The sequence below is a fragment of the Aedes aegypti genome, chromosome 2, assembly GCF_002204515.2.
Source record: "Aedes aegypti strain LVP_AGWG chromosome 2, AaegL5.0 Primary Assembly, whole genome shotgun sequence".
NCBI lineage: Eukaryota > Metazoa > Arthropoda > Insecta > Diptera > Culicidae > Aedes > Aedes aegypti.
In genome coordinates this window covers 283,128,520-283,154,101 of record NC_035108.1, presented here as the reverse complement: position 1 = coordinate 283,154,101, position 25,582 = coordinate 283,128,520, and the positions used below count along the sequence as shown (strand labels likewise).

At 38.1% G+C, this 25,582-nt stretch overlaps 1 protein-coding gene and 1 long non-coding RNA gene across 2 annotated transcripts in view; one reads left to right on the top strand and one right to left on the bottom strand.

The window, feature by feature from the left end:
- The window catches only part of LOC5564329 (neurotrimin), a 350,656-nt gene that overhangs the window by 222,272 nt on the left and 102,802 nt on the right, over positions 1-25,582 (top strand). The window contains exon 2 of the mRNA XM_021845227.1: positions 11,301-11,407. Within this exon, the coding sequence (XP_021700919.1) occupies positions 11,301-11,407 (107 nt within the window). The remainder of the gene's footprint in view (positions 1-11,300; positions 11,408-25,582) is intronic.
- LOC110676622 lies at positions 16,915-23,905 on the bottom strand. The gene is made up of 3 exons (XR_002500574.1): positions 23,743-23,905; positions 18,571-18,573; positions 16,915-16,926 (listed from the first exon to the last, which is right to left on the bottom strand). It is a non-coding gene; the product is annotated as an uncharacterized LOC110676622 (long non-coding RNA).

Genomic DNA, 25,582 nt, shown 5'->3' with positions numbered 1-25,582 from the left:
AACATACATTGTTAGAATAATTCAAAGTTATCTGTCAAATCGTACACTTCAGGTTAAGTATCAGAACTCCAGATATGAAAGACTTCCTGTAAGAGCTGGTGTTCCTCAAAGCAGCATTTTGGGACCAATATCAAACAATATTTTCACATCTGACTTACCTGAGTTACCTCAGGTATGTCAAAAATACTTGTTTGCGACACAGGCCTCTCCGCCAAAGGACGAAGCCTGCGTGTCATCTGTAGTCGATTGCAAAAAAGTTTGGACATTTTTTCTTCATACTTGCAAAAATGGAAGATTTTTCCTAATGCTTCCAAAACTCAACTAATAATATTCCCACATAAACCAAAAGCTCTTTATTTGAAACCTTCAGGTAGACATGTTGTCACGATGAGAGGGGTTCCAATAAATTGGTCAGATGAAGTTAAGTATGTAGGGCTCATGCTAGATTAGAATTTAACTTTCAAAAATCACATTGAGGGCATTCAAGCCAAATGTAATAAATATGTAAAATGTTTCTATCCACTTATTAACAGAAAATCAAAACTTTGTCTTAAAAACAAGCTTTAGATATTCAAACAAATTTTCAGGCCACCCATGGTGTATGCTGTACCAATATGGACTAGCTGTTGTAATACCAGGAAGAAAGCTCTGCAGAAATTTTGAAAATGATTCTGAAGCTTCCTCCCTGGTATAGTACCAATGAGTTACATAGAATATCCAATGTTGAAACATTGGAACAAATGTCAAATAAAATAATCAATAATTTCAGGCAAAAATCGTTACAATCTTCTATTGCCACGATTAATGCGTTATTTGTTTAGGTTGAGTTAGGTTAACTAAATTAAAAACGTTATATTTTTTCTCTTATAATCAGGTGAAATCAACTCACATGTAAAAAATCTGAACTACTACGGCAAATGAAATGTAATACAGTCAACTTTCGTTCGTTGCACTAAACTCGAAGCCTTTCACTAATCGGGCTGAGCTGTCAAAGCCGAACTTGGCTTGAGGGTCACTCCGATTGTTTGTTATTATTGACAACTTTGCAAAATCTTTAAAAAAAATTCCCATCCTCCCAATTTTTGAATTTGATTTTTGATTCTCCGGTATGTATTCAGTCAATATATAACAATTCGTACAATACATATGTTTTAAGTTATTCTCTACATATTTCATTGCCAGCACGAAGCATGGATGGTTCAAATGAATCTGGATCGAAAATGGCCACAAAGCGAAAGAAGAAAATGTTAACTTTGGTGGAAAAACTTCGCATAGTTGAAGACTTCGAATCCGGTAGTGGAACACATGATGCGCTGGCCTCAAAATATGGCATTGGATCTTCCACAGTAACCACAATAATCCATTAAAAGGAAGCCATTCGAGCGGCAGTGGAGAAATTCAAAGAGCATGGTGTTGACAACAGGAAAACGATGAAAGAGCAAAATTTTTCTTTGCTAGAAGAAGCACTGTATGTTTGGATACTCCAGCAACGACAATCCAACATTATGTTAACTGTAGACGTCCTGAAAACGAAAGCGGAGCTTTTGTTCAAAATGTTCCAAGAGCGAGGATACTATGAGGTGCACAAATTTTCGGCGTCGGACGGGTGGATGCATCGTTTTAAGCAGCGGTTTGGGTTGCGTGTTAAAGCTGTAGCAGGTGAAAAAGCATCTGCGGACGATGAAGCGTATCAGAAGTTTAAAAGGATTTTGGAGGACAAAATTGAAGAACTGCAACTATCTACAGCACAGGTTTTCAATGCGGATGAATCAGCGCTCTTCATCAAATGGACCAATGCACGAGTTCACTAATTTGACGTTTGAGCGGTGCTTGGATGACCCGTCAATTGTTTCGCCAATGGTTCCATGAGGAGTTTGTGCCCGCGGTTCGAAGGTTTTCTGATGAGCAGGGGCTGGAGCCTAAAGCGCTTCTTGTTCTACTAATATAACTGCATCAGTCACTACGATCTCGAGGACAGCTTGAAAAGTGATGATGGGCTGATTCAGGTAATATATCTTCCTCCAAATGTCAGCCAATGGATCAATCGGTCATTAATGCAGTAAAGCGGAAATTTAAAAGAAAACTTATGCTTAAGTTGATTTTGGAAAATAAACATTTGAAATTCGAGGAACGGTTGAAAAAGATCAACTTACAGCAGTGTATTTCATGGCTGGCTGAGTCTTGGGAGGAAATTTCAGCAAGCACCATCCGAAATTCTTGGAGGAAATTGATCACTGATTAACCAGATGATCCTTTAGATGGAGATGTGAAAGAAGATAAGGATATGAAAAAACTTGCTGCGAACATTGATCGTCTTGTGGGATCAACGACGACTGATCATGACCTTGATCTTTGGATGAAAGATCAGGTATACGATGCTGACAATAACACAGAGTGGATTACCAGTGAAATCTTTACAGATGAAGCGATTCTTTTATCAGTCCTCACCAAAGATCTTGCGAAAATGAATGAAGAATGGTTGGAAGAGCCCTCAGAAGAAAGTAATAGTTTCCTCGATACTTCTACCCACGATGATCCGAGTTTTGGCGATGCAACCAAATCTCTGGATTGTGTGATTCGCTTTATGAAGCATGATGCTGCTGAAGTCATCCGGTTGATCGCCCTACGCAAAAAAATGATTGAAGCTGAATGGCTAAAACGAACTTGCTGAAGATTTTTTTATTTCATAGTACTAACATGTTATTTTTTATTTAATTTGTATGAAATACAGTTCGTTTTTCGTTTTCATGTTTTTACTTACCTTACAAGTTGATTTAATTTCCTTATGTTAAAATATCCATCTGAAAACCCCTCGAAAGAAAATGAGCATTGTCAGATATGACATTTGGTTTCGATTTAAGTGGGCTACAGCCCACCTAACGGGAGCCCAATTAAAACGTAGCCCATTTAAAGATAGTGCAACGAACCAAATTCGACTGTATGTTGTTAACAAAATGTTAATAAAATCCTAAATTTGTTTTACCAAATTAGGATGATAGTGTTGTCTAATAACACAGAACACCTAGATATAAGAAATACATGTAATGTTTGGAATGATACTTACCGTTTTGATTCATATTACGGACAGCTTCAAATTCCGGACACTCTCGTTTGTATGGGAAACATTTCACACGAAATGTTTCAATTTTCGCCGTCTAAAAGTTCTCATTTTCGAGGCTCGTTTTATAGGTTTTTTCCATAAATATCATTGCAAATTTATAATGCCCAACTACCTTAGACGTCTCTTAAGGTGAAGATGAATCGAAGCCAATGTTCAAATTTTCAAGAGCACGGATCTGGAGAACCAAACATCCGTTTGAGCTGAAAACTTAATCGATTGGTCACTAGCTGGTGGTGATCAATCGATTAGGTTTTCAGCTCAAACAGATGTTTGGTTCTCCAGATCCGTGCTCTTGAAAATTAGAACTTTGGCTTCGATTTACCTTCACCTTAAGTGGTTGAACGATTTCAATTGATGATTTGACTGTTCCATTAATGATTATCATGAGCTGTCCGTAATTCGAATCAAAGCGTCCGGAATATGAGGCAAAAGTGAGGGAGCGTCCGGAATAAGAATCATGAAAAGGCCACACGTTTTGATTTATTTAAAATTGTTCAAGTTGCGGACGCTTTCTTTACCCACCATCCGAAAGTTAAGGGCTCGATAACGTTAAAAAATCATACAGAATGATTTATTTTGTATGGTTCAAGCTGGGTTATACTTCACTGAGGCCTTAAGTGTCCGTAATATGAATCGAAACGGTATAAAGAATTAAAAAAAAACTTCTTGTAGGCGACGGAGCAGTTTTCCTTTCCCACGTCTAGCTCCGAAATTTCCTCCTGATCCTCCTTTGTCGACTCGAGACTGAACTTCCTCCGTGTGAATATCTGGGTTGAAATTACCCAGAAATTGCACATGTCGTTTGAATGTCGCAACAATATGCACCCACTTCTTGATTGTTTTTCTCTAATCTTCTTCTCAGTAATTTCCCACAACCACTTCCAGCGCAGCAAATCGAAGTACGAACGATGACGACCGGAAACGAGAATGGAAACGAGCCAAGAAGCACTGCAAAACTCAAATTGAGGCTGCTGGACAGGTACTCACCTGAAGCCTCAAATAGGCCTTGTATTCAAATCCATACAGCTTTCTTCGGCCCCGTGTGATGGCGCAACTTGGAATGATTGTTATCGTACTTCGAATTGAGGCTTGTTGAAAAATCTTGAAAAGTGCCGCCAGCAATGCAGACCGCATTGCAGCAAAACTCCTTTCGATGCTAGAAGCTCCAAGAAATCCAAAAACAGGAGAGAAAATCCAAAATAGCACTGGCTATAAAATAATAGCAGGTTGGACAGGTGCTAACCTTGTACCTGTCGACAACAGGCCTTGTATGTTCAATGAAAATCGCCTGCAGTGAATGTAATTCCCCAGGAAATAGCAATGGTTCGATACCACCGACCTTATGTTTTGATGATCAAATCCTCTAGCGTGAATCGTCCCGTTGAATCTGGCTCGTCTCGTAATACCCACTGCACTCAACGTGTGATGTCAAGCCATCCAGCAGTTGGACTGAATCGCTCCGATCGTAGCCAAAGATCACGCGTACCAAAAAATGGTTCAAAGGTATCTAATAGCGCCACCAACTGTGCGTATAGTTATTGGACAGGCACTCACCTGAGGCCTGTCGACAATAGGCCTTGGATAACAAAATTTCCAAATCGTTCTGGAGTGCAGTTTCCCTCGACGAACGAAAGTACTACCCAATCCATCCATTTTTTTTAAGGCGCTCTACTGTGCCGAAATCAGTTGATCTGTAGCTGCTCTACCGATACAGATCTATTTTTAACTTATCTATATTTACATCTACTTTCACTCTCTCCTACTTTTTTACTCTCACACCGAGCAGGTAGGAGAGAGCTCTGCTTTTAGTGAGGCTAGCTGCCTGCGAAGAGGGTCAGTTTGTCTCAGTCACCATCTGATGCTGACGGAGGATGGATGTGCTCCCCAAAGCACGGTCCTCCGAGAGGCGTCTTCTGGTGGCTGGACAGTTTTTTTTGTGGAGGGGCTGGGAATCGAACCCACGACCTTCCGCTTATGAAGCGAAAACGTAACCTCAAGGCTACAGACCCCCTTCAGTGTACCTACATGGAACCAAACAAAACTTTCAAAAGCACCCGCAAGCCAGCGAGATAGAGATGGAAAGCCACTCTGTGGCCTAAGCGATATCGGCCTTGTATTAACTTTTACAACTGCAGTGATCGTCGCGTGACACAGTCCGGAAAGCCTCCAACGTATGAAGACCGATGGGTGAATGTAAGTGCAGTACTTGGGAGAGCAAGTTCTCCGCCGTTGATGAGTACGGTAACAGAAGATCCGTTGTCCCAAAGATGGCCTCCGAACGGGTATTGAGAACAATGTACTTGGCCGAAAAAAGACTTTCTCCAACCACAAATCCTGGTCAATGCACCATATAAAGTTCACAACACTCCTCGGTTCGTTGGTTGGATTCAGCCTTTCCCAACTTCCCAAATCTTCAATCGTTGCTTAAACGCCTTTCAAGCTATTTAGCGTAGGAGAAATCTATCCACTGCATCAAATACCGAACGAATTCTTCAAAACTTAGTTGCTAGATATTAACAGGCACTACCTTTTTTCTCCTTACATGACTGAAACTACAAACTACGAATTCATTTGAACTGGACTATTTATTTTATGCTACAGGTTGAAACCGTTCTACATATCGATTCAGTTTTTTACCTACACCTATACTGCCCATAACTGCATATTTGTAACATTCGACAAAAGTAGGCATTGAGTAAATGGAATACCAAGTGTGCATTTTATGGCAGTATGGGAGGAAACTAAATTTTTTAAAAATTACCAGGAACTTAAAAGTGCTTATTTGAGGCTGATATTTTGTACAACTCATATCGCATACTAGATGAATAGTCAGAAAATAATTCTGATAGAAATTTCATTGCTATTACAATAAGAGGCTCATTTATAACCCCAATGTGACTGTTATGCGGTTATAATTACCAATGTGACAAATCAACTTGGTATTTTTTTCGAATTTTCTTGAACAAAATCACAGATTTCAGTAAGTTGATTGAAAGTATTTATCATTTGATGACTCTCCATGGTATTAACTCCATTTTGTCAAAAATGTCGAATGTGACTGTTTTGCAGTTATGGGCAGTATAACCGAGTTTTCAATATGTGTTATGTATTCATTTTATGTGTGTTGTCAGTAGATGCATGTGTTCAGTGTTGTGTAGTTCAATCGTGTGTATAACAGTTTTATCCTTTTTAATCCTAGCTGTTTTAATTCACTGTTAGGGTTAATAAATTCAAATGATAAATTAAGTAGATCTTCGTGGACACGGTGAACAGCGTGTAATTGATCAAAACATGGTTTTCCATTTCATCAATCGTGACAAAAAAACTAACGAGAATCAGTTCATGCTTATTCAAAAGTAATGTCACAAGCGCACCTTTTATTCTGATTGATTATAAACTCTTCAAATGCGCATCTTTAAACTTTTTCCAATTAAAATGAAAATTAAATGCATAGAAACATATGGCCTTTTCTGTGTCTTTGTCCGCCAGCATCGAATGTACACAACAAAAGAAAACAAGTCTGCCTTTGCTTTGGCAAGTTGGAGTTATCTTGCAGTTTGAAAAAAAGTAAGAGATTGTTTCCGAGATACAACCGCCAAGTTGACGTTGGATAACGTTAGCTTCTTCTATTTCCTGGCTTGAGACCGTCACGAAATTATGAAAGATTTCTACTGCTAAAGATCTAATCAATTATCACACTTGCATGTTGTATGTTATCATGTTGCATGTCAATTCTGACCTATTATGGGCATTGTGTGTTATTATTTGGTTGGTTCGGTTAACACTTCAATACCGATAGAATCGGTCGATGGAAAAAGAAGCATAAGCGGTAACTCTTGCTCCGCAAACAAATATTCCGGTTTAACGTTAGGTCCACGTATGATCCACTAAGATTGGCTTTAGTGGGTTCCGAAGCCAGTTTGAGGTTCAGATACTTCTCCATGAAGTCCGCAAACTCCAAGTTCTCCTCTTTGCTCAAATCGATGTTAAAGTTGCCAGTCACGATGATTGGCATGATCTCCTATTGATACTCAAAGAAGTTCCGCACCATGAAGAACTTCTTCTGCTTCGTCGTGGTATCCGGGGAAATGTAGAGGCAAATCTGCGATTCCAGAGCTCGACGGTCATGGTCCTGCAGGACACGAGTGGCCTAACTGATCGGTTTGTTTGAGGATACCAACCTGTTCGCGATCCACGCCAAGCGCGTCAGCATCATGCCGAAGAACATCCAGCTGACTCATCGTATCCGTGGAGAACGCGCCTAAATTGAATTGCAGCACAATTTCAAACAAAACGACCCTTTTCAGGGTCACAACAATGAATTCGACGTAAAAGGGTTACAATCAGAGATATTTCATCTATTACTATTAACAGATTAATTAATTTATTTATTGATCAATTATAATTTTGGTTGATTAGTTTTTAACAGAGATAGATGGCAAACAAAGTTTTACCCAGGATCCTGTCGCTCGATTCGGGCGGCGGTAGCATTTTTGCAGTTTTCTCTGTGTGCGTATTTCGACTCGATCGAATTTCTTACCAAATCGAAACATCAACAAAGCTGTTGCTGATCAGCTTCAGCTCTTAGCTCTGAACGCTCTAGCATGCATTTACATGTAGGCAGCGACGACGATAACGGCATTATTCAAAGTAAGTAAAGTTTGTAAGGATGCTTAAAATATATCCTGAGCCCTTTTTCATTCATACGGTTGAAATAATTAAATTTCTGTTAGATATCAGGGATTGTCTTAGGAAATTGCCTACATTTAGGCGTTTTCATTGCAATTCTTGAAATTAACTATTCATTATTTCTTTGAATATTGCATTATTAAGAATTTAGCAAGCTAATTCGGATTCAGGGAGCTCATATTCATTATGTAGAGTCGTTTAAACAAATAACAATAATCGCATTGATAAGTGATTAATTTCACCCGATTCACCGATTTTTTATTCAAGGGATGATTTTTAGCACTAGAAGAGATCGAAGTGTGCGTCGGTAAAAACGCAAGCAAACACTTTTCGCTACGTCAATTTTCTGAAAAATGTTTTATTTTGTGAAGAAACGCGAAGAACGGATAATTTATTTATCTGCAATTTTTAAGTTAATTCGACCTCATGTAAGTTCAATCAATTGGAGATGTGATATGTAAGCCGTTCTATTTATCATGGAGTTATGCCGCAACTATGAAGAATTGACAGTGCGTGTTGGATCATTGACAGGCTCATCATCTCTCTTGAATGGCTCCTAGACGATGAAACGTTTCAGTTGAAAGTTAGAGCCGGTGAGTTTTTTCCAATTGAACCTTGCATGGTTTGTGATTGTTTGAGGGTTGTTGGGGGTCGGATGGGTTACGCTCGAAACTAAACAGCGCTAACTGCACAATCGACGACCAATTGTTTGATAGCAGTTCATGAAACATGTAAGAGTTATTTTATTATTACGACATTCTATGTGTTATGACAGGAAAATCATTGTACAAATTGTGTACGGAGATCTGGTAGCACTGGTCCACGAAGATTTCAAATTTTAGAATTGTAGGTAAAGGCTCATGAGTCATTATTGCGCATTTCTTTCACCACCATCGCAGAAGTTTTTAGAAGTGCGGAATCGCTAATAAAAGTGCTCAATAGCATTAAATCGGGTAGGTGTCTTCGGGGGACTTATTCTTCGCAAATCAAAGAATAAGTGCTTCGAAGGCACCAACATGATTCAATGCAATCCTGCACTTTTATTCATATTTTCGCACTTATGAGGCCGCACTTCGCAGTCCAGTGGTGAAAAAAATACACAATAACTTCAAATTCAAATAACTGAATTGGAATATAATAATTATACTATGTCATTGTAGAAGAGTCTACCTGAGATCAAATGTTGATATTTTTTCGTGTTATCAACATCATACATTTGGAAGATATTAGGTGTCGTTTACTTTTCACACTCTTTTAAAAAACGATGCGGTTGATATTTTTTTGAATATTGTCTATGCATGGCGTAAGGATTTATGAGGAAAAAAGTGATTGTAATATCATACACGCCTTTCAAGCAAATAATCTTACTTTGTGAAGAGATGAGGAGTGTTGGAAATCAAGAAAATTGTTTCACATACTTCATAGGTAGGCATTGACACATGGTTTGCAAACAGGTGGGAGTCAGTTTTCTTTTCGTTTCAGAGAGCGAGTAATGGCGCTTAAGCTTAGGCTCTAAACACAAGGGAGAAATACCTGTGTCTTATCCCAGGAAATAGACCACAAACAACAATGGAGTGCGCATTAACATTCTAGCTACGCCACTCCCAACGATTTTGCCTATCTCCCTATATGGAACGGTTGGTACGGTTGTCCCCGTTTCTTCCTCCACAGGATTTGAAATTTTTTCGTCTATCATGATATTCATTCATGAATAACCTGATCGCCGTAAATTTTTAAATTACCTTCAAACCCCAAGTCTGCACAGTGGGCCTGGCCATTTTGATATTTGTATCAAATCATTGATATGCTACAAATATTAATGTTGACAAGAAAATACTGGAAGCTATTTCGATGTTTCCAGGATGCTTTTCAATATTGGCTGTGCAAGCGCTTAGATTAGAATATATATAGGGATGATTTTTAGCACTAAAAACACATTTGTTAGAACATTTTGGCACATGAGCTAAAGAGGCTGACCATCGTACTTGTTTTTCTGCATTCAGTTGTTTGGCATTTTCCAACATTATTGAAAACAGAAACAAGAAAAAACATGAAAAATGATCAATTTCACCCGAAACTACGGTACATGTAACTTCAAAGCGTCAAAACCTTATAACAGCAAGAAATGTGCTTTTTATGAAAAATAAGAAATGCATCAATATTTACCCATTTATCAATAGTTTAGTCATGAAAATCAAAAGTTTTCATTATTGGAGTCGATTCTTAGAAAGATTTCCAATCGATTGGTGCAAGAATCTCGAAAATCTATCCGGGCGGTAGTATGTTATTAACAGTCAAAATCTAACCACTTTTCGTGACGCGAGCAATTTTCGTTTTTCGAAATTGTACCCAAGTATGTTGCCGTAAGACGTTATCCAACGTCAAAACTTTAATTCATGTCCTCACTCCAAGGTTGTAGCAATTCGAAGATGGGACTTAATAGATTCCAACTTTTTTTTTAAAGCCATGGAATACATGAATGCATACATATTTGAAAAATATACAGCTTTTCCTTAACGTTTTCTGGAATAAGAATGTCTTCAGATCTTTATATGTCTTTCCAAAAAAATATTAATTCTTTTTAAAAACTTCTTATTTGTCCAGGAATCTTTATTCGAAACTAGTGGCCCCGGCAAACTTCGTCTTGCCATCAAGTAGGCTGTTGGAAAACGTCAATAATTACCCCATTCAAAATGATACCTTAGTCTTCTCCCGTTTTCTCAATTATTCCTGAGGAGTGTAACAGTGGGAAACTTGCGTCAATCCGTTGACCCGTTCTCGAATCATTTCGTGACATACAAACACCACTCCATTTTTATTTATATATAGATTATACATTTTCATCGGAACCCTTTGGAGTCATGCACAAATTACGTCACGCTCCAAGGAGGGGAGGGGGTCAAGCCAAGCGTGACAAGCTTTACAAAATTTTCGGAGGGCTTATACAAGAAGTGTGACAAAAGGGGGGGGAGGGGTGTCGAAAAAGTTGAAATTTAGCGTGACATAATTTGTGTACTATCCCTGCTTCGCAAAACTATTCTCTGTGGGTTCATCAGGCTTATACCAGAATCCTTAATTCAACAATAATATCAACATCGATACAATCGACTTTGGAAAAAAAAAACAACTGGCATCCCTGCTTGAGGGAAAAGAAGCATTTCGACACCGACTGTTGGAAAGAAGGGAAGCAACAGAAGCTAGCATTCACCATCCCGGTGAATCTCTGTGGGGGATTGCGTGTGGCAGGCGGGGAACGAACATTAACTCCATTGTACGGTTGTTTCACTTCTGTCAATATCTGTTATTTCACGTTTAATGAAAAAGACAGACAAACTTCATTGAATTGATGAGCAGTCGCTCCCCTATTAGGACGTTGATGAAGGGGGAGGGTATGAGCATGTTGTCGATTCGAAAAATACATTGTCAAAAATCTAATTCTGATTGATCAAGATTTAGTTAAATGCTGTTTTTTTTCCTTTTCTCTTTGTAGCGGTCCTGGAAGATCCTGAGTTCACGGATATCATCGAGAACATCACGGTACCTGCGGGCAGAAATGTAAAACTGGCATGTTCCGTGAAAAATTTGGGCTCCTACAAGGTACGATATTCCCCTTTTCCCTTGTAAATGCAATAAATTCAATCCCATTTCAAGAAACAGAGAAAACGGTGGCGTCCTCCAAAAGTGACACTATCGTTCAACAACACAACCATCCAAACGTCGAACTCGTTTTGCTTTCTTCCGAACGGTCGGACGTTGCTTCCGACGTGCACTTGACCAGCTAAGAAGCGCACACAGCCATCGAATTAAGAGTTCGATCTTGTCGCAGATAATTTATTTCTTATGGCCCAGTCACAGATGGAAACCAGAGTTGGAATGGGAAATGCGACGCAGATTGCAAAAGGGGGAAATGACATCGGACCGAAAGGGATGGGGTCAAGATTTTTTCCGTGCTACAACTGTGAGTATGAAAGTAAAAGAAGGAAAAGTACTATCAGGAAACCGATGGCGATAAACGCATAATGCTACTGTCGGAGTGGTGCTGGACTCAGAAAAAACAAATTAAGATTTTGATGTGTCTTGGTGGTTTCTTGCCAATCTTTGTTATGAGAAAATGATTGAAGCACGAGTATTTAGGAATCATTTTTAATGATTTGGTTGATTTATTTCATCAATCATGGAAATTTCAACATTTAATATCAGGTTGAGGAATTCATGACAAAACTGGAATAATTGTTTTATAAACCTTAATTGAAGCCCCTGGGAAACTCATGAAGAGATCATTAGAAACATATCTGGAAATATCATATATTAGCATTAGCATGAGCATGGAGGACCACTTCGAAGTTACAGTCCGTGGTTGATTAGAAGATTCTATACCATTACCCGGAATACCATTACCCGGAATGCAATTTACCGGAATACCACTTACCGGAATGTACCATTACCCGGAAAAACCATTTACCGGAATGTACCATTTACCGGAATGCACCATTACCCGGAAAGCCAAATTTCCCATTTTCGACGACCTTTTTCAGTACATTTGTGTACAATATTTATTCTCTTTCATTGATGCTGAGCACAAATTATGTCACGCTAACCATGGACATTCTTGCCTCGGTTTCCATAAACACTTTTTCAAAAGTCATCTTCAAACAACTATGGACCAAATATGTTTTTCTTTATGCCGCGTTACGACTCAACTAGGACAAAGCTATCCTAGTAGCATTTCTACAGTTAATAACTGAGAGCCTATGTCAATCGACCACTTTTACATTCGTTCATAGTTTGACAAGTATGTAAGTACTCCAGCTCTGAAACGTCGTCAAGTTTGCCAACCAGAAATAATTTTGAACCAGCGGTATTCAATACTACCAACCTCAGCTTGATCTTTCTGAATAGCCTCACTTTGCCGCAACGAACAATACGATACCAAAATTTAATTGCACATGTCATTTATTTGCGATTTAGTTAGAAAAAAATCGCCTGATATGGTGCAGAGCTACTTGGGCACTTCCATGATTCACTTTGACATGGGGGGGAAGTTTTTCTCGATAGAATTATCTGAAATTATGCAAAAAGAAGCACTACAGTACGACGCACATTGTGGCCAAATATTAATTAAGTAGCTGCCGAAGTGAATCAAAAATGTCAAGAATAGGATCCAGCTCCACATAGATCGAAAAACTATGTCTTGAAATTTGGGCTTTAAAACTAAACATTACAGGCAAGGATAAAAATAGTGAAAAGAATTTTTTGTGTTATATATATATATGATGTCAAATATTAACAAGGTCAATATAAATCGAAAAAAATAGCCTATCAATTAAGGTAGGGTGCATTGGAGTAAATGGAACATCCCAGCATTTGAAAATGTTTGGATTTATGATAGTTTTCTTATCCCCTTCAGTTAAAACAGTTTAGAATCCAATTTAAATATTGCATCAAAAAAAACTGTGCAGTACAGTGCAATTCTCATTTTAGCTTTAAAGCTCCCCCAAATCAACACGATTTTTTAAGCAAATTCGACAACAAGTTGACGTGATTTAGTTGTTGAGTCGTTGCAAGCACTCTTATATGAAACCATCTAGACTGACACGACGAAAAACGCTGCGAAATTGCGTCGCTGTGGGTTAGGCACGTTCATCAAACTGTGCATGCAGCGCATGTCGCTGTCGCCATAAAAAAAAAACGCCTTGATTTAGGGGAGTCTTTAGGTTTGAGGAAATCTAAAAAATCAAGACGAAACTAAGAGTGCCTTGGTGATCGAGAGTAGGGACACTTTACGCCATTGTGGATTCCGAGATATTGAACCTCAATAGATCTACTTTTCCTTTGAATTTCCTTGATTGTGCTATTTTTCTACGAATGTCATAACTCTGAATGTCTGTACCCCGAATCCAGTATAATATGCTAGAAAGAAAAGTAAGCAATCATAAGAAGAAGGTATTTGGTCATTTTCGACTAAACACATTTCGCCAAAAATGCCGAGATCGGTGGAACTCGAAAGAACCGCCAACCAAATAAAGAAGGGTGAATATCAGATGACCCGAAATGGGTTATTCTAGAAAAAGGGATATACGAAGGATTTGCATTTGGTTGATTGATGTTTACAGAAACAACATTCGGTGAATTGACACTCGGCGAAAACTAGCACAACCAATCGTGTTAAAAATTCTAACCATTGCTTATTTATTAACATTTGGACACTTGAACACTTGGACACTTGGACAGTTCAGCCAAGACAAGCTGAAAGAACAGCTTATTTTTAAAAGAAGGGTGAATCATCTATGAAATGCAAATATATGAAGATGGTGCATATTGACATGATCAAGTACGAAGTATCTTAGACTCCTCTTCAATGCTTATGTTTTTTGAAAGAAAAACATCCCCTGTTCATTATCGTTGGTGATCATTTAAAATATTTCAAGTCAAAATACTGACCTGAAGTACCGTAAAACGGTTAAAAGGACGTTTCGCTGACGATACCGCAGTCTTTTACCGCGGTACGAATTGCGATACTATCCTTAACCAAATCAAAATGGATCTTGAAGTGCTATTAGAGTATTTTGGGGAGAACGTGCTGTCTCTTAATCTCAATAAAACCAAATACATGCTGATTCACACTCCACGAAGAAAAATTCCTGCACACGGCCCGATTTCTATCGGTGGTCATAATCTGGATAAGGTGTATGAGCACGAGTTTTTGGGCCTCACTATTGATTCTGTAATGAGCTGGGCAGCACACATCAACAAATTGAAATCAAAAGTTAGCTCTCTCTGTGGAATACTACGAAAGATATCCAGCTTTATGCCTCAAACCTGTCTCAAGCAGATTTATTTTGCTTTGGTTCACTCACGACTGCAATACGTAACAGCTGTATGGGGTTCTGCCAGCAAATCTCATCTACGCGAACTTCAAGTTTTACAAAACCGCTGTCTTAAAATAGTGCTACGCAAACCTTTGCTGTATCCCACCGTCAATCTATATTCGAATAGAAATGACTCACTGTTACCAATAAAAGCCTTATACGAATATCAAGTATTGGTACAGATGCAAAAAATCGTCAAGGGAACTTCGACGCACCACAATACGGTCCTTCATATGAGTCAACAAAGTCGCTCATCACGGCAGGCCAACCATATTTTTTTATTTCGACCCAATTCGGAATTTGGGAAGAAAAAAATCACCTATTTTGGTAGTAAACTCTACAATGCCCTACCAGAAAACTGTAAGAGCTTCCAGAATATGTTTCACTTCAAACGTTTTGTACGCAATGCACTAAAGCAGAAAGTCGAGCAATTTGTATTGTAATATGCATTTTTTCTAATGCCACTTCCGTATCTGTTCTTTGTCATTCCACGCCACCACCACCCTTCGCCACCACCCACCGCCAGCCACCAATCACCACCACCCACTGCTAGCCACCCGCCGCCAGCCACCCGCCGCCATCGCCACCATTCATCACTTCACCCATCGCTTGCCACCAACTTCAGTAAAGATCAATGCTCATAAATATTTATAATGTGAATTGAAAGTTTGTGAAAATTCTAAACTATAGCGCTTCCTTCAAAGAGCTACGCTCATTGGAAGTGCAGTTATCGCTCAATCGTTGAATTATACTTATTTTTTTGAAAAGATGAGAAGGTTTTATGCCTATGGGAGAAGTGGCTTAAAGTAGCTACACTCTCACGGGCTTTTCCCTTCTCCAAGAAAAAAAAAGCAGTAAATAAATAAATAATAAAAAAATAATAATAAATAATAATGAAAAAGGCAAGAAATAGAGAAATATTTTTCCGGTAAATGGTCCTTCCGGGTAATGGTTTTCCGGTAAATGGTTCATTCCGGTAAATGGTTTTCCGGGTAATGGTCTTCCGGTAAATTGCATTCCGGGTAATGGTTTTCCGGGTAATGTCGGAGAACCGATTAGAACAATCGAAGTTGCACAAATATTTAATGAATTTAGCCATTCTCAATGTACACAAAATCGAGAGTTCCGAGTTTAAAAGTTAATAAAAAGTCATCTGGGTTGGGTGATGCAATGGGTAATGGTGATGCTATCCCTAATGTTATAACGCCTATCCGGATTCCCGATACTACTCTATTACGCATTGTAAGCCAAACGAATGTGCTTCCGGTCCCATCGCTCGCTCCCACAGGAGCAAGGAACACAGTTGATGTATCAAACACTACTTCGTACGTGACGTGACTTAAAATGACTCCCTTCATACGTTACGTAATTTGTTTACGTTGCCTGATAGAGTTATTTAGGTGTTCGTAGAAGTGCTACTTCAATCTTTCATTAATTTAAACTCCATTGATCACGATTGTCCAGTTCTTGTTCTAATACAACGTATCACTTGAATACCAATTAAAAATACAGCATCTCAGAAATTTGTTCAATATTTCAAGCATATCATATACCTTGCAACAAGTTTTGCATCTCTTTTGATCTTTGTCCCTGAAAATCCTGCTGTTCCAAGTCTGCATGCCGCTGGCGCTGTTTTATTTCCAAATTATCTCCGCTGATGACTTCCCAGACAAAGATGTAGCTCAATAACCCAGTGAGGAAGACTCCTTAATCGGAAAACGAGAGTCGAATGAATGAAAATGAAATAGCACAGAAGAAAAAAACTTTGGCAATCCAAGGAAAGAGACCTACTGCCGGTGCGAAAAATCCATTACATCTCTCTCTTACTGGAAAGTCGCAGTCTAGCCGGAATGTGTTGTGAATATCTCGTAAACAAACCTATAAATCGTCTCGTACTGATATTCGTCGTCGTTGGCGTCGCCATCGTCGTCTGTTTTGTCCCCTGCTGAAGACGCAGGGCAAACTCCCATGTGTTTGCTGCCACCGAATGAATCTACCGAGAGTTCGAAGCCCCCTTTAGCCTTCATGGGACACTGTAACAAAAAATCAGCGGGCTAAAATCGCAGCCATCAGGCGGGAAAATGCATTCCCTTCCTGGCGGTCGAGCAAATATGGCTAGGGTTACCATATTTGCTCTCACTGGAAAGAGTCGACGACCAAAAAGCTATTCTGCAGTGAAACCTCCATGAGTCGATATTGAAGGGACAATCGATCTATGGAAATATCGATTTATGGAACAGAAATCCTCTGGAAAGTGGTTTAGAGGGACCATCATAGCAACCATGAAATTTTGTTTCTAGTATGGTTACATAATTGAACTAGAAGAGTCACAGGTATGGACCTATGCACGGGTTCACTATTTGACTTTTTAGCGGTGCCGTGTTATTTATGTGACCATGGAAACCAGTGAATTCGGCACCGCTCAAACGTCAAATTAGTGAACTCGTGCATCGGTCGATGGACCGGGTTTCCTGAACCGGATATAAATAACTAAGGGATTTGAGAATCTCTTTCCACAGTCCACGTGGATACCTATTCAACAATATGAGGACGGTTCAGATTACTTGTTTAGTTACGAAACTACATGTTGTCAAAGTAAGGGTCTCTGAAAGGACTTTTTTCAGATATAGCAGGTTCCCGGTGGCCACAGTGACCAAATCCGAATCCCTGGGAAGGTTTCTGAACCTAAACATGTGTAGATCAAAAAAACCGAATTTAGTACTATACCATTTAATTCCACTAGAGTTTGTATCCTTTGACAGATACGCGTATTTCGACCTCAACTGTAAGGCCGTCTTCAGTGTCGTGTACTAGACTCGACTTAGAGCTAGTCCGCCTGGTGGCAAAACTTCGAATCTCATAACTTTTATAATGATAGCGCTTGAGCTACTGAACAACTTTGTCGAAAACGCCATCTCTCTTAGTGGTCAGGATCCTGAGATATCCGCAAAACAAAAATTTCATGCTCACTAGCGCCGCATGGTGGCAAAATTTTGAACTTCATAACGTTTATAATGATAGTCCTTGAGCTACTGAACAACTTAGTCGAAGACGTCATCTCTCTAAGTGGTCAGGATCCTGAGCTATCCGCAAAACAAAAGTTCTATGCTCACTAGCGCCGCCTAGTGGCAGAATTCCGCAATTGAATGGCCACCATATGTTAGCCCTTGAACTACTGAATAATTTTGCTGAAGATCATGTTCCTCTATTTTCAATACTTTTTAAGATAATGATCATTTATAAAAATGGTCGTTAACCTGAATTTCGGTCGTAAAAAGAACCGTCGGTAAAAAAACGGTCGTAAAAAGAGGTTGGAGTGTACTTAATCCATAGTTTATGTTCCTATCAAAACATTGCGTAATTATTATTTTTAATTTACATTTTACTACCAAACAGGATTATGGAGATTTATAGAACAAGTATTTTTGCCGTAACCGCAGCACAAATGTCTATTAAAATTATGAAAACAACAGGATATATTCTAGTGAAAAGTATATCAATGCTCATTCAAGTCATTTTGTATTTTGCTTACAAAACCAATAAATGGCAAAAAAGGGTGCTTTTTGCATATAATTTTAATATTGATTCAAAGATAATTGAATATTGCGATAACATCAATTATGTGGACGTATGTACAGTGCAGTTAAGTGTACCGTAAAACGGGGTATCTTTGATAATGCGGGTAACTTTGATAGTGCGTAATTCACCACATACTAAACAAAATATCATAATTTCTGTTAATCGGTTAAGCAAAACGAATGCAAAACTGAAGAATATTAGTATGACACTTCATGTAAGAGCTGTTTTCATTTGAATCGAGAACATTTGAGGCTTTTTATACAAATAATAAAAATAAACACATTTTTAACATTTTCGAAAACGCTTACCAACAATCTGTTCTACGATCACTATTTGATGTAGTTTTGAAAAGTTGGCAAATTATCTTTGACAGCCTAGTTATCATAGAACTTGAATACGGTTTGGAATCTCTTAGCGAAAAGCATTTTCATAAACTGGGACCATATTTGTAATCTAAGTCAGAAATTTCCATATAACGTTAAACGCCTAGAGGTATGCAATGCCCTACAAATATTCGTAATCCATTCAATTTTGTTCGATGCATACTCCATTATCAAAGTTACCCCAAAACAGAAAACAGACTTTCGATTATATGAACAATTGTATATCAATTCAAAATAAATCTTTTGGCATTCTATCAACAGCAATCAATAGGTAGGATGCCAGTACTTGTTTTAAAAATATAATTTATAATTCCTTGAAACAGCATGCATATACATTCAAGTTTCTTCGAAAAAACTATCAAAGTTACCCCGTTTTACCTTTAAAGTAAAACGAAGTTCGTAGTTCAAATTATTTTTACAGACAATTTTAAAATTAGCCTTTACCTGTTGTTTAGAATGAAAATTTGGTTTACATTGATTAAATATATCATTTTAGAAGAGTTTTGAAGTTATGGTATTGCTGTGTGCATTTGAAATGCAAACATCAAATGCGGGAACACCAAACGCGGTAAGATTTTTCACGAGAAATGCGATGTCAAAGATAGATTTTTCTTGCTAGGGCGGCGGTGATTTATGTAATCGTTGCTAGGTGTCCTTTGATTATTTTGTGTTGCCGCATTTGGAGGACGTTTACTCAACATTTGCACCTCAAATGCAAACAGCAATACAACAATTTTCTGAACTCAAAAGGGATAAAAACTGTTTATGATTTCTGTGTGTGTGTACTAACGATAATAATTAATAGATTGGATTCAATGACGATACAGTATCCTGTACGAATATTATTATTATTTATTAATGACACTTTACCCTCGTCAGGGCATTCGTGTCGGGCGTACGAATATGAAATTGGATGTTTCTTTTATTATTCTCGTTCAGACTGCTTTCGGGAACAAGGCTGGTGAGTGAGCATTGATCCAACCTTAAAAAATAATACCAAAAGTATAAACATCGCTATTTCCGGTCACGCTCATCTTTATCGTAATTTGGGATTGTAGAAGGAAGTGTTGATTACACTTACTCAATGAGAGGCCACCGATTCAGCGACGCCTTATAAATGCAACGGAGTTAGGGGTTGGGTTAGGTATACGGTCAGGATTTGCTTGAAAGGGTAGCGACATTTGTTGATTATGTTTTGATTTAGTCTCTTGAAATCCGGCTATCAAAAAAGAAGTTTTTTTTATTTACTGTGTGTACAGTCTACTCTCTACATCTTGATATCTTTCCCTATGTCGATGATTTTTACGGTCCCTTCATTCTGCATACATATTCACTCTCAATGTCACGATATCCTTCTTATCTCGATATCTCCCTTTCTCGATGTGATTTTCGTTCTCAATTTTCTCTCCGTATATCGATATGCCTATAGGTAATCCTATAAAACAATTTGCGAAGACGACATGACAACTGTTTTTTTTTTTAATTTTCCTGGTAACGGAGTGATTTTCAATCTAGTATTCGTTAAAAATATGTTCTATGTCTCGATCTCTCTCTATCTCGATGTTCCCTTCGATATCGAGATGTGGAGAGGCGACTGTATAATTATGTTTCGCGTATTTCTGATCGATTACCCGACATTTTTCTGCTCAATGATATATTAAAAACAGAATCGATCCCTCCACGGTCATCAATTCTTTCCAAGACTTGTTCGAGAAATAAAAAATAGATCTGTGAACAAAAATCAAACATTACAAGTGTTGATTAAAAATTAAAATAATTTAACCTTTTTTTATACATTGGCTGTTCTTAGGGACTATATGTTTAGACATTTTTTGTTTCCATCTAACATAAGGGCGGCAATCGATGACATTAATCTGCTCAAGTTATCAGCGAAAAGTGAAGTCGATTACTGCACTTACTCCGATAATTCTGAACACAATTTTAGATATCCTTTCTTCTAATTATGCCGCACTAATTTTTGACGTCCAATTTTCTATTGTTTTAATCTTGAATTTCGCCCTTCTTTAAAAATATGCTGTACTTTATATATATACTGTTTAAGATTAAATTAAGTTAATCTGTTTTACCATTTTTAAAATTATGAATCGTTAAAAAAATTGTGCATTTTTTTTTTAATGTGTTGTTTATTCGAGTTATGCTGTAAGAAGATTTTGTTTGGCGTTAAAGTCTTAAACATTTTAAACGAAAAATAATCTGCCCTCGTATATAGGCTATTTTTGCAGATTGTACCCCGTTTGGCATATAGCCGTTTGATATAATGGTCGTTTTGGTTCTTCAAGAATTTCTTCTCACATGTCTTGAGGTGCCCTTAAAACAAATTTTCTAGTGATTTGTCCAGAGATTTCATCTCGAATACTTTCGAGTACTCATACGGAGATATCTATGGAAATACTTCTAGAGATGCCTCTACTAATTCTTACAGAAATTCTTCCAGTGATTTTTCAAAGGATGCTTAGAGGATTTTTTTAGGAAACCGTCGACCACTCCAACAATACTGGCTCTAGGAATTTCTTCTGGGGTTGTCCCGATTTTTTCCAAAGACTACACTATGTGTTCCTCCAGATATATTTTCACTAGGCCTCCAACCGAATTTTCCAGTTGTTACTGTAGAAGAACTTACACAGATTTTGAAGATGTTCTTGATGTAAATCTTGGAGGATATGAAGTCGACTCTCCACATCTCGAGATTCTATATCTTGATATCTCTCCCTATGTCGACAATTTCTTAGGTCCCTTCATTCTGCATACAATTTCCTTCTCCACATCTCGATGTCACCATATCTCGATGTGTTTCTGTTGATTTTTCGTTCTCAATTTTCTCTTTATATATGTGAATGTCGATATGACCAATATTAAAGGTTGCTGGACGCAATTTTTGCGATTCAAAGTAAATAAGGAACATGTAATGACGTCTGTTTGTTTATTATTTCAACTCCCTCTCGATGGTCCCTTCGATATCGAGATGTGGAGAGGCGACTGTAGTAAGGAAATCGAACCACCGGACAAAATCCTTGAGGACTTGGGACTTTCCTGAAGAACATCTAAAAGAATCCGTGAAGATGTTTCTGATGGAACCTCTTAGGTAATTCCGATGTTATCCTTGGGGAAATCCAGGTTATATTCTTGGGATATCCGAATCAAAATTGTTGTAGAGCAATTCCTTTGGAAAATCCTTGGAGGAATTCCGCGGGAAATAATCAATCAATGAACTCCTGAAGATATATTTGGAAAAATCTCTGAAGCTTTTGAAACTTGTCTAAACTCCCACGAAATTAAAATAAAAACATGAAGAAATACATACAGTAATACGAATAGTAGCCCTGTCGAAATGTCATGGGGAATTACAAAAAAAAAATGTCTGGCCTGCTTCTATAAAGAAAAATCAAACTCTTATCTTCTGGTTTCTATTAGGTTACGTTTTGTTTTACTGTTTTCTGTTTGGTCCATTTTCGGGCTGTTTTTTTTTTCAAGCTAGAGGTCTCTAAAGTTCCTGTATTCAAGACACTTGTTAGACACTAATAGACTAAAAATGAGACAAGGGAAGCGAACACTTATCTGTTAAACATCATTTGGCTGGTGTTCAGACAGACCGGATTAGCTGATATTTTGGCGTTCTAAAGATACGTTCAAAACTCCATTAATTCTGATTTCCGATGTTATTTTGATACCGATGTTTTATCAAGTAGATAATTTCCATTATTACAGAAAAAAAGCAAAAATTTAGATATTTCGAATGACTGGCATTCGTTTTTCTGAAACCATGAAAAAGCACTTGGGTCAGTCTGTCTGAACACCAACCATTTCGATTTTTTTTTTCTAATATTTGTTGGGTGGACTGAGGTCGGTTTCCGTAGCTCAAAACGTCAGTAAAAAATTTTTAACATAAACAAATTTATATAACTTTTTCGTACTTTAAAAACCACTAAAAACGATTCTGGAGAATGTCCTATTCTGAGGAATGGATTTTTGGGGAATGCCTCAATCTGGGGAATGTAATTCTGGGGTTTGACTTTCTAGAAAATGTCCTACAACCGTTTTTCGGCCTTAGAGGGTATGGAGGATGTCCTAGAAAACTTGTTTTTTTTTATGACTATAATATATTTTGCTAGAGTAATGTTTTTGATAGCAAATGCAACTTATGAGCTTAAAAAGCAGTCATTATTTTGCAAAGTTTAATATAACGCAAATACAGAGGCATGTTCGTTTTTTGTTTGGAAAAAGATATTTGTTTCTTTAATTAAAGACCAGTTAGATAAACATCAGCTCATACGATTTAAGCAATACAGAGTCGTTAATGACTTTTAAATAAAACATAAATCACGGTATTCCAGAAAACACAGTTTGAGCTAAAATATGAAAATGTCTCAAGCGCACCAGATATAAACATTTTCTATCATTTGACAAGTGCGAATGATCGAGAGATGGCCTGTCAAGAATTTCACCAGATCTTTGACGTTTCAAAAGCTTTCAACAAAAAGTTATTGAACTCCATGACTGCAAGATGATTTTAGAAGGTGTGTACAAAAATCCTCTCTCATAAGGTGAAATGAACAGATAAAACCCAAAACTAAAAACAGTTTCTCACAGACTAAACAAATTAACCATTAAATATAATATAAGATTCGTTTTCAATTTCTTGTGAAAACTATTGTAGAACATGATTTTATTATTTTCGTATTCTTATGAGTCATCGAGATCGAGAAAAGGGATATTCTTCGTTTGAGTCATACAAACTTTAAAATCTGCATAAATTTGATTTGATTGCTATTTAAAAAAAAGAGTAAAATATTTTTACAATCAAGAGTTGTAGCTGTGATTTGTCTAAATTTACTTGAAAATTTTAATGGTTTTGGAAGATACAATTCGAATTTTGTTTGTTGTGAAATATGCTACTGAAGGCACGGTTTCATGTTTTTGAGTGGTTTTGATAAAATGGGCAAACTTATTTATTCTCTTTAAACTTCTCCCACGTTTTGCTCTATTTGGGTAAAGCATCCCAGACCAGACCACGTATATATGTTCATAGATTTCAGGAAAATGTTCACCAAGCATTTGATCTTCAGCCAAAGGCTGTACAGACCAGGGTTGTTAACGTTAATCAACGATAAACGCCGTTAACGTTGATTGTGCTCTGGATCAACGTCAACGTCGTTGCGTTAATTTTCATGGTTGTTAGCGTCAACGTTAACGTGTTTGCGTTGAATCAACGTCAACGATCACCGCTAACCCAAGCGTTGATTTTATGTTTCATATAGATTCCCCGAGAATGTTTCGAAACTTCAATAAACAACACGTTTCTATGCTGACGCCCCGTATCCATGGAAAATTGATTTAAAAAATCTAAGTTCACTGTGCAGATCAATTTTGGTCAGCCTCTTTGAACGTCAGTTTGTGATTGCTTGGGAGAACTTTTACAAATTGCAAAGATTTTCCTAGCAATATTGTATCCGTCCTAAGATCTCTCGCTGCCCAGCAATCCACAACAATGGGCTGAAATCGTTGCCAGAAAGCGACTTTCTTTGCCTCCAGCCAGCACACGGTTTCCTTTTTTACTAATCCAAAAACCAAATGTTCCTGAGTGACCGCCTCCAGGATTCTCATTTTCAAATACAAGTTGCCATAATACCCTAAGTTAGGGTCCCTAACATACCATAGCAGACAAAAGTTTTCATTGCAATCGAAAGTTGCAATGGTCGTAGAGCAAATTATCCCACTTCCGAGATTGTGGAGCTCTAATATAAACAGCATATTCCATCAAATCTGACTAAGAGAAAGTCAGTTAACATTCCATAAACCCTGCAGTGAGATCAAGCTTTTTTTTGCTTCGTTTGTAAACATGGCATATATCAGTGTTTCGGTTTTTTTTCAGATAATAGAATCCTCAAATCGTTAACGTTAGAAATAACGAAGTCGTTGACGTTGAATTAACGCTGTACGTTAACGTTATCGTTAAATTGTTTTTCAACGCAATCAACGCAAGCTTCGTTAATCGTTACAGGTTAACGTCAACGAATTAACGAAACGGCGTTAATCGTTGATTAACGTTAACAACCCTGGTACAGACTGAACATAACTGACTTACATAAGACAACGGTCACATGAAACAACCAGTGAACCATTGAAGAATTTTTCGTTTGACGAAAAGTTTAATCTGACTGGAGCGGGAATTGAACCCATATTCCGTAGCATAATGCATCTAAGGGACTGACGCCGCTAATCGCACGGCTACAAGCCCAATATTCAAAATATTTAGATATTTTTTTCATGGAACATATGTATCAAAATCAAGAGTGAAAGACATGAAGAATATCGCCTGAAGTCGTATGCTTGTGGCCGGTACCCGACAGAACAGAGAGCGGTTGAGGGCAGCGACCGCCATGTGCAATGATCGAAAAGGGAATTTGCTGACCGATAAACGGCGGTGGCTGCCAGCTGGAAGGAGCACTTTCAGCAATTGTTGAACGGTGAAAATGAAAATGTAGCGAGAAACATGATGAACATTGATGATGACGATCAAGCTGTGGACCCACCGACCATAGGAGAGGTTAAAAAGGCTATCAGCGAGCTGAAGAACTGTAAGGCTGCTGGGAAGGACAAGATCTCGGTCAAGCTTCTCAAGCACGGAAGTGAGCAGCTTTATCATTTGATCCACCGAGTACTTCTGAAGGTATGGGAGGACGAAGAATTGCCCACCGGCTGGTTGGATGGCCTCATACGCCCAATCTACAAAAAAGGACACAGACTGGAGTGTGCCAAATACAGAAGAATTACCCTGCTGAATTCGGCGTACAAAATTCTGTCGCGCATCCTGTTTAACAGACTGAGACCGCTCAAGCAGTACTTCGTCGTCGAATACCAAGCTGGTTTTCGTGAGGGCCATTCGACAACGAACCAGATGTTTAGCTTGCGAATGATCCTAG